We start from the raw sequence: 15790 nt of genomic DNA on the forward strand, positions 1-15790 counted from the left end.
CTCAGTCCCACTTTTTGGAGACTGCCGGGGCCCGGCCCCGGCAGGCCCCGGCCCACTTTAAGCACTGGCTAGAATTGATCTTACAAGACCAAGCAGGCTTTACCCATGGATGCTAATTTCAAAACATTCTGAGAAGACTATTCGCTTTGATTCATATGCATAGACTAAGCGGTCCCAGCCGTAGTGGTGATGCTAGATGAAGAGAAGGCATTCGAAATTATCTGGAATGGATCAAACTTGTATACAAATCCCCAAAAGAAACAGTCACAGTTAACAGGATGTGCAAAAATCCAATATCCCACTAAAGGCACGAGACCAGGCTGCCTGTTATCACTGCTGCTGTGCACTTGCGATTGAGCCTGTTGCCGGTTCTGTCCGAGAAGTTCATAAGCACAGTTAAGATTTATTCCTCAGTGAAGATAATCTCCCTTTATGTAGACGACATTCTCCTATAAATTGCATCCAGATGTACATTTACCGCAGATTTGTTTCACACATCTAAAATTACGGGGGGCTCTTGGGACTGAATATTAATTGGGAAAATCTGGAAATGCTACCACTAACTGCAAGTGCCAGAAAGGGCGATTATGCTACCATCATTGGTGTCAGCGATCCAGCCTCCACCTGGGAGTACAGTCTCCAGATGTTGACATGCTATACCAGGGAAACTATGTAAAAAACGCTGGACAGCTTGATCACCAAAATGAAGTGATGGGTGCACGTCCCATTATCTCAATCGGCCAGGCTGTCATTGGCATAAATGGTAGTACCAAAACGCCTGTAAACACCATTCAATTGGAAGGGGATTTGGGGGGGGTATAGATGTTCTGAATCTGCATGTACCACATAGTGAATACCTGCATGTCGGGCTTGAAAAGGGATGCTACACCCCGCCTCTGTCATATCTATTTTGTGGGGAATTGCAAACCCAGTAAGAAGAAAATAGACTGTATATTCCATGTGCAATGCCTGGGACAAAAAACAGGAATATAACTGTTATACTTCCCACAATTCTCGCTTTTTTTCCTCAAGTGGAAGTGAGCCAACATTTGAGAAAATATTTGATACTTTCAGAGTATGGGCATTCCCACGATGGATGACTATACTCATAGGGGTTATTAGATTGAAACGCCTGCTAAAGAAGGGCATCCACTAGTCCGGAGAAGCACCCAGCTCCCCCATAGTCCAATATATAGTGAATCCACTGTATAACAAAAAAATGGTATCAACAGAGCAGTGGTGCCCAGACCATGCCCACCAGCGCTGGGAAAACCCACCCAACCGGCAACACACAGATGCAGAGTGGACGTACCCTTGCTCGTTGACTAGTAAATCTCACCATTTGAGAGAGGGATAAATGTTCACATTTCAAATGTATACACCAGATGTACCACACTTTGAATAAGCTCCACACCTATCTTCCTGATATATACCCACGGTGCAAGAGATGCCAATTCCCAAAAGCAGATTTCTTGCACCAAGCATGGCAATGCCGCCTATAGCCAAGTTCACCAAAACATAAGAGAAATTCAAATGGACACCCCATGCACACCACATATGTGGCTGCTCTCTTCAACTAATCTAAAAATAGAAACACAGATGGAAGGAAAACATTTTTTTTCGAAAAACATTTGAAAAAACAATTAGGACAACCACTAAATAATAACAAAACTAATTTTATTTTTCATCATGCTAAAACCAATCTACAAAATTCTGTTGAAAAGGAGAAAAGGCAGTCTTCACGGAAAGTATGAAGATAACCACAGCAAATGATGTATTTTTAACAAAGCCAGGATAGTCTAATATACATGGAAGGTATTGTGGGGTTAGTATGTGAAAGACTCCACAATATCTTCCATGTAAACAAATGTCCTTCTATCTGCGTTTCTATTTTTAGATTAGTTGAGTGTGATTAAAACTCTCAAACATCTAGAATAAGTGTTTCAGTGGTTTTGTCTCCTAACAATAGGTACATCATTCACCTGATTGTGGCTTCAAGAGATAGGGTCACCACCCCCACTTTTTGCTCTCATCACGCGTCCTCTTTGATCCCCGAGGGTGGTGCTCCCATAAACCAGATCTTCCCCAATTTAAAAATATGCTCTCTTTTCAAGACACAAGATTGTTTTGATATTTGCGTCAAAGCAACCAGAGGTAGACCACAATACAGATGCATGAGTGCTTTTCAGAGGTAACCAAACAGATAAACAGCAGGAGTAGTATACAGAGGGGCACAGCTGTACAGGGTGGCAGGGACAAGAGGGGCACATGGTGTCTAGTGATTCAGGTGACAACCAAATGGTCTACGTGTTTGGGAGGAGACTCTTGAGTTCTTTTCTGAATTGTAGGAGCGAGTCTGATGCTGACAGGGAGGAGGTTCCATAGTCTTGGGGCGTTGGCAGAGAAGGCTTTTTTTCTGGTCCTTTGTATTTTGTCGTGGTGGTTTTTAGTCTCCACGTGTTCTGGCTTCTGGTGGTATGTTGGTACGTTGTCCACTGGAGATGCAGAGTTCCTCCGGTAGCTGGTTGACTTGAGGGTGACTTATAGATGATGCAGAAAGACTTGAAGGTGATTCCTTCATGCAGTGGCAGCCAGTAAAGGTCAATGAGGGCCAGGGTGATGTGGCCATATCTGCGTAGACCCTTGATGAGGTGTGGTGCCTTGACTGAAATGTGGCTACATGATGTTGCAGGGCCATCTCTAGCGCTAGCCATTCCCCATGATTCTACCGTTTTGCGAGCAGATAGACTCGGAGGGAAGGGAAGAAGAGTTGCTTTTATCTTTCCTAAATCCCTAAATATACACTGCATTGACTGGGGATTGGCGGTTGTGAAACCCTGCACGTAAAAATGCTACCTGATCCTAACAGTACGGTAGACCTCTGTCTTATTTATTGCCCTCCCCAGAGTATGTCAGATTAATGACTGGATTTCCCCTACTCTTAAACCCCTATTTAGGGTACTAGGAGACTTCTAGGATTAAATGATTCAAAGGACATGCTAGCTCAGTCCGTCCAGACTTCACTGGAACAATGGAACTTGAGCAACACATTCTCCGTTCCACACACAATGCAGGCAGGACTCTGGATTGGGTGGCCTCTTATGGCTGATCGGTTGATAACTTTAGAGTTGATCTGTGCCCCTGGTCTAACCATTCGCTTATTTTCTTTGTTACCAAAAATTCTACCTGCTCAAAGAGAAGTATACCTGGAAAGACTGTCATAAACTACGTAAACTTACTCTACAGGCTCTACATCTTCTCTCTTGTCCTGTAGCAAACCATCTCGAGGGCCTGGATTCAGAAGACAAATTGGCTAAAGCCTATGACGATATGATGCGATTTGCAGTAAACCACTTGGCAACTCCGAGAATGGTTAAAACCCAGCCATCTAAACCATGGTACTCTGCAGAGATGCATACACTGAAAGTCATAAAACAAAGCTTTTAAGCAATGGCAAACAGTGGATAACAAGGTTAACTACTTGGGAGGAGTGAAGAATCACAAAAAGGCTATTTTTGAGGCCAAATGGCTGTTGCATGAGAAAGGGATTAAGGAAGCTCCCAATTCAAGAGAATTGTTGAAAATCTAACGTGAATGTGAGGACCCCGGCCCACCTCGCTCACAAATTAATAAAAACGAACAATGGTGCCTGCTCATCTAGGACTTCATGCGAAGTAAAGTGGAAGACATTTAGGTGGACATCAGTCAAATTATCCTCCTTGACCAAACGCAACCTTGCCCAAATCGCAGCCTAACGGGACCGCAAAAATGCGATGGTGCATAATCCACATTGTGTTTTTTCGGAAGACATACTAAGCACACTCAAACCAACCAAATGTAAGGGCGATCCGTGCACTGTAGCTATTGTTAAAACATGTGCCATTTCACTTGCTCCTTTCATCACCAAGTTTAACTGTTCTTTAGAGAAAGCACAGTCCCTGCATCCATTAAACAAGCTTGGACTGCCCCTCTCTTGTGAACGCCATCCCTGGACCGGTCAGTTGCTGGTAACGACCGCCCCACAGCCAGCGTACCTTTCCTGCTTAAAAGTCGTGATAAAATCGCTCCCCAACATATCCAGTATTACTTTAGTCAGTACAACATCTTAGGTCCCAAACACCAGTCTGGTTTCAGAAGTGACCATAGCACCGAGTCTACTTTAATGGACCTAAAAAGGAACATCCTGCAGTCTATGGATAAGAGAAAAACTTTTCTCCTGATGCTTCTGGGCCCTACAGCGACATTTGACTTGGTTGTTCACGCCACTCTAGTCTCCAGAAAACTGCCGGCTTGGTCTTGTCATTCCTCTCTGATCAGACGGCCAGAGTGTATAGTGAGAAGGCGACTGCAGAGGGTTTTATACTCCCCTGTGGAGTGCCACAGGGCTATTGTATGTCGCCAACATTGTTTAACATCTTCGCCCTGCCCATGTTTGAAATGGTGGATTCAGAAGGAATAACATACACAAATTATGCGGATGACACTCTGTGTCTCTTCTTCCTCACCGGCAACCACGCAACAGACTTTAACCATCAGTACCACCTATGATCTCATTTATAGATGGATGATGTTCAACGGGCTGGCCATGAACAACTGAGATTATGGTTTTAGACATTCGCCAAAAGCTGCGTAGGCTAGACCCTGCTTTCCGGTCCTTTAAGGTGGCAGTCTGTACTTTACAATCCTTATCAAAAGTCGAGAACCTGGGTGTCATCTTGGATCCGGAATGAAGCATGAAAGCCCATGTTGGCTATCTAGTCTCTTGCTCGTCATATTACCCGAGGCATTTAGCATTGATTCGTCCCTTCCTTAGCGAGAACAGCTGTGCCACAGTGGCTTGTGCCATTATTGGTTCTCGCCTGGATTACTGTTGTAGCCTTCTGCAAGGGCTTGGGCAGGGCAAGCTGAATCGTCTTCAGGTTGTCCAGAATAATACTGTTCACGTTGTCTGTCGCATGCATAAAACAGACCACATCTCGGTACCAGAAAAGCTCTTCATTAGTTGCCTATAAAGCAAAGAATTTCATTTCACACTTTATGCCTTACGCAGGCCTGTGTTTATGGTAAGACTCCGATCTGTCTCTCCTCACTGCTGAGCTGGCTCCCAGATAAACGTGTTTGGAGATCCAATGATGTCAGTCTGTTGCTAACCCCTAAAGCCAAACTCTCCCTGGTTCTAGAAGGGTGTTTTCTGCTGGCATCTCCTTGCCTTTGGAATGCCTTGTAGTTGGACCTACGGTCTTGTGCTTAACATTTGGATGAATTTGGGCCTAAGCAAGATTAATTGAAACTGATCTCCTGTGTCTGATTCTTGCTTTTGTTATATGGTGTTTGTCTTCTCGCGCTGCTATCCCCATGGGCCCTTATCTCAGCGCATTATAAATAAAAAAATAAATGTAGGACACTTCTCAGGGGTACAAGGGAGGATGACAGGAGGCCTTCGATGAGGGCATTGCCCCCTTCAGGTGGGATGAGACCAGTGATTGAATGGTGGATCCAAAGCTGTCCGGAGGGAGGAAGGGCTGGACTTTCCACAGGACGGAGAGCTGATAAGCTTTCTGAGTTTTCTTAGCTTCTTGTGTCTTGAAGGAGAGGTGCGTGTCGATGTGGAACCAGAGGGACTTTGCGCAGGAGGTGAGCTCGGCTGTGAAGCCCTAAGGTTCATGGTTGATGGCCAGGTCTGTATGTCTGGGTGTTCAGTGTTGTTGGTGAGGAGTAGGAATTCAGTCTTGAAGGGGTTGAGCTTCAGGTATGCTTTGGACATCAAAGACTGGATCAGCAAGAGGCAGGTTTTCAGCCTGTGGATGTGCTTGATGGAATTTGATCATCGTGTATGCCGTGTGGCTAGGAGTGCTCCCAGCTGCTCCATGTATAGATTGAAGATCACTGGGAAGAGGATGGAACCCTGTGGGACTCCACAAGTGATGGGTAGCATTGGCGATCTAGAGAAGTCTGTCTGAACGAACTGCTGGTGGTTGGTGAGGTAGCACTTGAACCAGCGTAGGACATGCTTGCTAATTTGCCCCCTCCCCATGCCAGCCCTCCTTCATGCGCTGATGTAGCTGGTCCACAAGCGCATGGTTGTCTACTGTGTCGAGGAGGCAGGGATGGGCAGCATAAACCACCTGTATGGTTGTCATCTTCGTGCTGAATCTGGGTCTGAAATGAGATTGGCAGGTTTGGAAGTGATTGTTGGTGTCGATGTGTTGCTGCAGTTGCAAGTCTACCGCCTTCTCGATTATCGTACCTAGGGAGGGAAGATGGGTGATGTTGGGATAGTTGCCTAGGGTGTCTGGATCTATAGTGGGTTTCTTGAGTAGAGGGAGGTTTTGTCCTGTCTTTAGGGTCGATGGGAATGTGCCTTGAGTTAGGGAGCTGTTGATGATCTCCAGGTAGGGAAGGAGTGCTTCTGTGGGGAGGGTGGGTCTTGAAGATGGATCCTGGGAGGATGTTGTCTCTATATGATATTGCTTTCAGGGCAGCCATGGTTTCTGCCAGGTCCTCTGTAGAGTGTCTTAAATGTTGTCCAGGGTGTGGAGAGTTCGCAAGGAGGGACATGAGGCGTGTCTGTGGATGCATAGCTGGTGTCCATATGCTGGCGCATCTTTGTTGACTTTGTCAATTGAAGTTGTTGATGGTGGTGGATTTTTTGAGTGTGCTATGGCAGGGTCGAGTAGCGGGGTTCATGCAGTGCTCGACTCCTTTGAAGAAGGCGCTGCCTTTGTTTTTTGCTTCTCCGATGATAGTCTGATAGGAGGCATTGGCTGTGTTGATTAGATGTTGGCAGATTGCTCAGATTTCCTTGAGCGCCAGGTCGGATGCAGTCCTGGAGCGGTGCCGGGTTTTTTTTTTTTCCCCTGGTGACTCTTTTGCTGAGGTGGAGTTCTTGCATGTACAGGGGTGCTGACAGCTTCAGTTTGTAGGTGCATTGTTCAGAGGTGTGCGTTTGTCGATGGCGTTCAGTGCTTCCACTAGAAAGTTACAGTTCGGTTTGGGATGTTCGATTCATGCAAGGTCTTCTGGGAAGTTCTTGAAGGACGTCAAGGTTTGTCTGATCGGTTTCTGCTGGGATTGCTTGACAGGGGTGGTGTGCAGGATGCTGAAAGGCACTGCCAGGTGGTCGGACAAGTAAAGAGGAAAATGGGAAAGGAGAGCTGTAGTGGAGGGAAGGTAGTACAGTCATTAGGCTGAGGATAACTTTTTCGTGCATTGTCTTTCATGTGCTGACTGAGGGTGTCGAAGGCAGAGGAGAGCTTTCTTAATCAGTTTGCTGCCTTGTTGCCTGGGAGGTTGAAGTCGCCTAGGAAGATGTTGGAGTGCATGAGGGACATCGTGGTGACCAGGTCGGTGAAGTCTCTGATGAAGGTGGTGTTTGGTTTGTGTGGTCTGTAGATGAGATTGGAAGGTGACACTGTCCATCGGGGAGAGTGGGAAGTGGCAGGAGAGACTGAGAAGGAGCCAATGTTGTTGACGTTAAGTCTGGTGCAGGGCCATTAGGTCTTGTGGATGACTGCAAGCCTTCCACCTTCCTTGTTCGCCGGTCTCTGTATTGGATGCTGTAGATGTCGGGGACAAGGATGTATAGGATGTGGGTGATGGTGGGTGTCAGCCAGGTCTCAGTGATGAAGATGGCACCAAGGTTGTGTGTAGTGATGAGGTTGGCTATGTCTGGTGCATAGGTGATAGCTGAGTGGATGGTGGCAAGCATCAACTTCCCTGTTGTGGACAGTGGGGGGGGGGGGTCTGATGGGCTTGAGGCTGTGGAGTCCATGCATTAGAGGAGGCACGTTGACATTGGCAATGTTGATGTTGGCATTGCCTGGTGATGGTGGGGATGGAAGGAGAAAACTCATGTCGGCGTGTGCTTACCGCTAGTCTGAGCAGGGGTTCGGGCCCTGGATCCTCCTGGTCCGAACAGGTCAACAGGAATTGCCCTTTTCTTTATCTGCCCTTCACTTCGGACTACCAGGCGAGAGATGCCCATATCTAAAAGTTAAAAGTAGAAAGGAAGAAGCACGGCTAAGGTCAGTGGGGACTTGGGTCATGTGACCTAGATCCACTTGCACCTACTCACCAACTGCAAAGCGGCTGGAGCGCTGCTCAAGTAGAGAAAAAGGGCAGCAAAACATGCAGGTTCTTGTGCATGGCCCCGATGGTGGCGAGCCAACTAGTGGCAAAGGGGATGGTATAGAGGCCCAGCCCCAAAATCCAAAACTTGGCTTTTGTCGCTAACCAAGTTTAAGGGGAACAAAACTTACCTTTTGGACTACAGTACCATACTAAAGCCAACCTAAAGACATATGCGACAAGTCAGAACATACCTGGCTTCACTTCCATGATGCAACATAAAGCAGGGGGTAGTGGACAGTACACGGGCATAAAAAAAAAGAGACCATAACTGTTAGTAATGATCCTGGACCGTGCTGAAGCCGCTTCTATTTCTGCCTTGTTCTTATAATCTTGCATGTGCAGGGATGTATGGGGTGTGATAACAGTAAAGACATATGCAAGTGATCACAGTTCAGGGGTGTTTATTGAACAATGGTTGTAGGGTCGAAAAATGCCTAACCTAAATCTAAGTTGGAGCAAGCGTCGACCATCAAATGAAAATAAGGCAGTCCTAGTGGCGTTGTGTCAAAATAAAAGGACCAATACTAAGAAACCTATTGCCTAACCTTACAACTAATACAAAAAAGGGTGTGGGGTAGTTCTCAAGAAAAGAAAGTAAGTGTTCTCAAATATGTCAGGATGCAGTAGCCTAGGGTCTCCCTTCCCCACGTTTTAAGCACTGGGTGAGGTGGGATCTTGGCGCCCAGTACAGTCTTGGGCTTCTCCAGCACAAGACGACAGTTCTAATGGCAGCTCCCGGGACCGTCTTGTTTCCTTGAAAGTCTCTTGCATTCGAGGACCTGACGTATTCAAATAACAAAACAAATAGGGCTTTGGGTGACGACTTTCACCCCGGGATTCCCCTCTTCTGGGCTCAAATCCCTAGAAAGTTCCTTAATGATATCAAGACCCCGGATAGCTATGTTCTCTTGCTTTCGAGGGCCTCTCAGGTTCCAAAATAAAGACAAATTAAGTTCTTTTCCAATGTTTGCTGGGTGGTGGATTCACCCCTAGGTCACCCTCTTCTCAGCCGGATCTCCCTCGGTCGGGCTCGGACCCTTCTCTTCTCTTTAGTGGATTTCACTTTCCTTGGTTTCTCAGCATATTTTCAAACAGTTTAGTGAACATCCCTCGGCCGGGTTCACGTCTGTCAATACACATTTCTCAGGACTTTGGATTTCGCCGCTCTCAACAGCATTCCTCAGTTAGGTTCACGCTTGCTAACTTTTTATATGCACAATTGCTTGTGGGATTCACCTCCCTTGCTTTCACACAGCTTGTAGATGAAAGTTTTTCGATTGTACAGGGATTTTACTTGGCCCGCTGACCACTTTGATTTATTTCTGTGGCCCTCCTATGGCCTTCTGGTATCTGTAGTTTTGCTTAGACAGGGATTGACCAGTGTGTCTCGAGTTGTCACCCACGTGGTGCCGATTTCCCTCTGGAGCTGGTCTCCCCTTTAACACTTGTTAGATCTTTTACAGTTAATTGAACTCAGTTCAAGTTTGCCACTTTGAGATTCTCAATTCACACGCCCGGTTCTCATGAGTTCTCCCCTCGACTCACTGGCTGCTTGCCTTTACTCTTCATTGGAGTCCAGACCAGTGCCACGGTTGCGGGAGCTTCCCTCACTCTTGCTTATCGGCATAGGCTTGCCCCATGTACCCTTGACATCTGTTGCAAGACACTTGTGCTATTGTTCGCGGTCTTAGGCACTCTTTCTCGAAGGATCCGCGGTTCTGGGACAGAAAGGGCAAGGTCACTTTTCTCCTCGCCACCCTCTCGATTCCTGCTGCCTTTGTCCTTCTCTTGAACTGCCGCGCCTGCTTAGCCGCCTCGTTGTACTGTCTGCCGTGCTCGCCTTCCTCGTCCTGTGCTCTTGCTCCACTTTCTATCCCTGTGGGGAAGGGAAAGGGCTGTCGGTTGTGTGTGATTGATTAATTGCCTGACTTTTTCTGACCCTTGTATTGGGAAATGTTAGGTAAACAGCTCTGGTGTTGGTCCATTCTCTTGTGTGTGTCGTGCAAAGGTGTTTGTGCCAGAAAGTGAGAGGGACAGTGGTTTTGAATGTCCTACGTGGTAGGATGGGGAAAAGGTGTTGAAGGAAGGGGGTTACCACATCTCGCCCGTCGGTGTCGCACTCCCTGAGGAGCCCCCATCCAGGTGATCCTCCCTCACTGGTCCACCCCAGGAACTGGATCCAATAGCGATGGCCGTGTCCTGACCACCTGGATCACAGATCCCCAGGTACTAGCCAGGGAGACACTTTCAGGTTTCTCACAGTGGGCACTAATGGTCTAGACATAGCATAGATTATTGAACTGTTTGTTGATGGAATACGTGTCAACGACCCTAGTGCGATATGTCTGGATCAGAATACTTGTGATTTGCATTGTATTAACCGTGATGTTTACTTTTTCTTTGGTTGTTTTTTTACTTGTGTAAACTAAAGAAGAATTGCATAAAGTACAGTGCTCGGGGTCCCAGGCATGCTGGTTTACTGGGCAACTGTGTAGGACTTCCGTTTATTTCTTTGCACTTTGTAATATTAATGTAAGTTGGGTGCAGAGTATAAATGGTCTGTGATGAGAGGCGTACCTGTACGTGGTACCACAGAGTACAATTTATATGCTGTACCAGGTTGCCTATTTTATGGATTATTAAATTTGTTATTCCAGCATCTAAATTGTGAAGCCTGAGCGAGTATTGTGCAACACCGGGCCAAATAAGAAAGCATACCTTGGACCAGAGCACTGTACCTTACAGTTCCTCTTTGCTTCACCCTTCCCCTATTCACCAAACTCATAATGCTGATGGCACTTTGTCCCTAACCTGTGACGCTACCCATAGAGGCAGCAATGGAGTGAGTGACAGATCTAACCAGTTATGGCAAATTGAGAAGCCTTTTTTTAATCCACAGCCTCTAAAGGCACTGTTGAACAAACAGTACCAGCACATCTTTTCCCCCATCCCCATTTTCAATTTCAAAGCCTTGTATTCCTTTCTCTGCCCCCAGCATCCCTCTACTCCCTCTAATCTTCTGCACCAACCCCATAGTTACCCACATGACCTATTCCAATCTGCTTATCCAGTCATGTTTTTTCCTTTCATTCTGGGACTTGTAGTTCCACTTTTCCCATTCTAAAACGTGGACTAGGAGTCCGGAATGCAAAGAAAAAGAGGACTGGCTAAGCACCTACCGATTGGAATGGGTGATGTTGGCAACTATGCAACACTGGGCTATTTCCTAAAACCCAATCTGAGGTGCTGTCTTTTGTCTCTGGGCTGCATTTTCCGGCTGTTTTTGAGAAGGTAGGACTTCCATTTAATTCTCTGGACTTTGAAATATGAATGGGTTTGGTGCAGAGTATGAATGGACTGTGGTTAGAGGCTTTTCTGTACGTGGTGCCAAAACAACATATATACTGTGCCAAGTTCCTATTTTTTATTAGCTTGTTAAAAGTTTGGTATTGCATTTGTTCTGTATCGGTGCGTGTGTATACACACACACCCATTTCTATGACTGCTATAGAACAATCTGTGGTTTTGAAACCTAATGGTTTACAGGTATTTCAATACCTGTGTATTTTCAGTGATTGAAAAGGCTGTCATAACATAACAGGCGTATTTGTAAAGCGCACGTTCACCCTCGAAGGGGCTTCTTGGCGGTAATAACAGAAGTTTTACCCAACTTAATGGTACTCGTATCCACCTCAGAAGGATGAAGGGCTGAGTGGACCTGCCGGGATTTGAATTTGTGACCCTGTAGTGGATGCATTAGTCCACTGAGCCACAGACCCGGCCTAATCCCAGTTTCATAGCAACTTGAACCAAGACACGTCAACATTGCAATATACATTCTATAACTGATGACATATCTGTTAAAGTACAATAAAGCCATCTTGGTGCTCTGGTTAAAAAGATGTTGCCCTTCGATTTCGTGATCTCAAAAACCCCTCCGTGGCATGTTTGCTAAAGTTGAAAATGACCTCTGTGGTGGTTTCTATTTGCAGGTAGCCACGATGCAATGAGTTTCTGTCTGGATGAGAACTCCCCAATAGATCCTAGACAATCCAAGACGCTGAAAATGTTAGACAAGAAGTTGCCATGCATCATACGACCCATTATCTACAAGTGGTCCACTACACAGGTAACCAACGTATTGTGCAATCTTTATTTCAGTGAATATCAAATGTTCATAATGTGTGTCTGGTTATGCACAGCTACAGCTTAAAGTTAAAAAAAAATCTCTACTTGAAGTTGAGGCACAATGCATAGAAACATGAAGATGATATGATCCAACAGTGATGCCTCTCATTCATATCCGTGATTTGCATGGAGGACGTGTACATGGCACCGTGCCCTATCATTCTGACCCATTCTGACCCTACATTACTTGATAGCCCAACTGAGCAAAGACTAGCTGAAACATGGGTCACCATGTTGTTGGTTGGCAAGTTATAGTTCAGGTCAGCCCATCTGACTTGGCGTTACTGACTGTTTTACAGCAGCTTCCACAAATTGGGTTTTTACTACAGTCACATGTTTAAAAAAAAATGACATTTAGCTTGTTTGTTGTACTAGATCGCGGTGTGCCGGTTGTGCACTGTTCAATGGTGAGAGCACGGTAGAGACTTAATGTATACATTACCAGTGATCCCTGGCTTCAGATTTAAATCCTGATTAGTCTACGATTCCTGGTAATGCTACCTCCTTTTCTAACCCCGCCTTTGGGAATGTTCATGTACCCCTTATTGCAGGAGAGCGGTTTGCTAAAAGTTTAAATGTTGTAAAACCAAACTCCTCCAAAGTAGATATTTTAATAGCAAGACAGGGCCTTTGCATTGGCTCTTCACAAAAGGATGCATGTTTTTTAGCCGTATGAATTCCACCAATACGCCTCTACCAATAACATGTTCAGCCCAAACAACCTGTAGTATCTACAGACCTGTAGCCAATAGGCCAAACTCCAACTGTAGTCGCCCTCTCCCTCCCTTGCTAATAGTTTACCTTTACATCCAGCCACACTGTGATATACCATTTACTTACGCTCTTTTTTAACAAAGTGTTTATTAAAATTAGCAACAATTCCTGACTAGTGTAGCTATTCAAGTTGGATAGCGTCTGAGAGAAGGGGAAGGTGTGGCGGGAGGGGAAGCATCCAACATATTGAGCCATTTCCAATTTCTTTAAATTGTCCCCCCAATGACCAAACCTTTGGTGATCCATTAACAAGTGTATTCGAGTACCGTAGGGCGGTCAGACAAGATTTCGAATTATGAGAGCTGGGGACTAGGAGGTTGGGATGCTGCTAACATTTTAGACAAGTTATTGTATCCGTAAACTACTAAATTACCACCATTTTGCATGTCGGAAATAGATGAAGCTAGTCGGCACTGGGTTGACCCACTGCTCCAGCAAGTAGAATTCATCTTTAGATGGAGATTAGAGAATTTTTATTTGGGGTCATTATGCCATGAAGATAATTTACTGTTAGGTGAGTAGTAAAATAAGGTCAAGACTGGCCTTTTGGTTACTAGCTACCTGTCCAATCCAATCTTGAGCAGCTATCTGGTACCCATTCCCAAGCAATACAGTTTTTGCAGGGATCATTTTCTAATTGTGTTTATTCGGATAGACAGGGTATATTCCTACAAGAAAGCTTGTTCATGAGCAAGAAGGGCTGACTGGACAATCTCATCGATGGTTACCTTGCACTGGCTGATGAGATGTAGGGGCAGGAGTAGTAGGGAGGCATTGGGATAGCAAAAGGAGGCAGCTATCTTCCCTCCTAAACTGTGCATGCTGTTCTGAAGAGCATAAGCAGAGCAGACACTGGCCACCACCTCAAGCATTCCTGCACAAGCCACAGCAGTAACCAGCCATTTGCTTTCCCTCTTAAGGCTAAATTATACTTACTAGCCTTGATAGTCTGGTCTAACCCTGTTTACATATAATCCCACTATGTAAGGGTGACCTTAAAAACCTATTTGTTTGTTTGTTTTTAAGAAATGTGTTCAGGTATATTTTAATGCACAGCCTCTCCTACTTTAGCAGTGCTAATATTACTCTAAGGTGAGGGCAACATTGCAATATAATTTGCTTGGCCTGCTAAGGATTATGGGTATAGAAATCTACCTGGTACTATTTGTAAACATTAGGGCAGCAGATGTTCCGAAATATACAATGCTTTTCAGGCAATCTGCATACTTTTCGATCTTTGATTTTTATGATTATTATGGTAATTAACTATTATGGTAAGGGACATCTCTGCTTTAAATGAATCGTTTTACTGAGCGCGTGTACAACACTACACCATACTATTTGTGAATTGGTTGATGCAAATCTTGTTTGCGCTACAAATGAATCCTGCATATGCAGAAACATTACATTTTCTTAAAAGCTGCAACATAATGTTAAAGGCATTTTAAGTATTTGTATGAAAATACCCCTGCAAGTGTTTTACTGCTGCAATCCCCAGGGTAGCCCAACTTTCCTTTCATTTATTTTGTGAGGCCGGCATAGGATGGTGTGAACACAAGAGTGGGAGGGGGGGGACAAATGAGTCACTCTCAATATCCAAGTCCTATGTTCCGGAAGTACAATACGGTCAAGGAAGCATGAGTTTTGTTTACTGAATGAAAACAACCTCTAGGAACAGTCTAGGAAACTGCACCTAATGTTTCCTTTTGGTCCTCTACTGGTTAAGCCTTTTCGATAGCCTTTAGTATCTCATTCATGTTAACTTTTGGCAGCGAATTGCAGACGATGGACCCCTAATTATACAGGAAAAGCTACTTCATCTATTATACCTCTGGGCAGTGTTGCCATTAACATGTGAGACACGCCTATTTGATATTTTTCAAAGGGGATTATTCTAGATCTCTAATGAGGTTATTTGTTCAGTGCTGTTTGGGATGGTTTGAGGAAGGGAGGGCAGAATAACCATAGGCTGGATTCTGTGGCCAGTCATTTCGCGTCCTATGATGGGTTTACGAGTCTGGATCAGATAATATTTCACTCCATATTTTTGAAGTTTGGATTTAAATGATTTCTTTCAGGAAGTAAAGTAATTTGCTTTGCTAATGGAGTACTTTTTAGGGAGGTGGAAATATATTTTATGTCCAACATATCCTTTTGTATTCCAGACTGCTTTTCCCTCACTGCACGACTGATGTGGAAATTTGTGGGGGGGAAGCAGCTGCCGATTATTTCCTTTTTTTAAATTTTTTTGAGCATGTTTTTACTCCAATTACTATAATGCTTCTTATCCTTAGGACTGGTTAAAAAGTGTTACCACTGCACTGTTCTCTTGGCAATGCAATGTTCATGGTGAGTTCTAATACAAGAAATCTGATCATAATGATCTGTGGTGCAGATATTTGTCTGACACATACATTTAATTGAGGCATGTTCTCCTGGCCCCTGCATTACCTAATTCTAGTGGCACATTAACTCTGATTTGCATGTTTCTTGCATAATCCTATTTGTTGCCATTATTCCTTCTGGCAAGTATTGCATCATTGCGAGTCCCAGGGATTATGATGAGCAGTAATATTTGTGTATAGGCGCGTTATAAATGCCATATCCCATCATTTACTTTGTACCAAATATGTTGTTTTTTCCCCGTGGAATACAACATGGTATTCATTGCCTCTGAGCAGTGTTTGCCATGCCACAA

At 44.9% G+C, this 15790-nt stretch overlaps 1 protein-coding gene across 2 annotated transcripts in view; it reads left to right on the forward strand.

Annotated features, from left to right (window-relative positions):
* The window catches only part of PLCXD1 (phosphatidylinositol specific phospholipase C X domain containing 1), a 332120-nt gene that overhangs the window by 95933 nt on the left and 220397 nt on the right, over positions 1 to 15790 (forward strand). For both annotated transcript variants that reach the window (XM_069636623.1, XM_069636624.1), the window contains one exon: positions 12123 to 12259. In XM_069636623.1, coding sequence (XP_069492724.1) covers positions 12123 to 12259 — 137 coding nt within the window. The remainder of the gene's footprint in view (positions 1 to 12122; positions 12260 to 15790) is intronic.

This window comes from Ambystoma mexicanum, chromosome 7p, assembly GCF_040938575.1.
Source record: "Ambystoma mexicanum isolate Mex_15411 chromosome 7p, UKY_AmexF1_1, whole genome shotgun sequence".
In the NCBI taxonomy this organism is placed as follows: Eukaryota; Metazoa; Chordata; class Amphibia; order Caudata; family Ambystomatidae; genus Ambystoma; species Ambystoma mexicanum.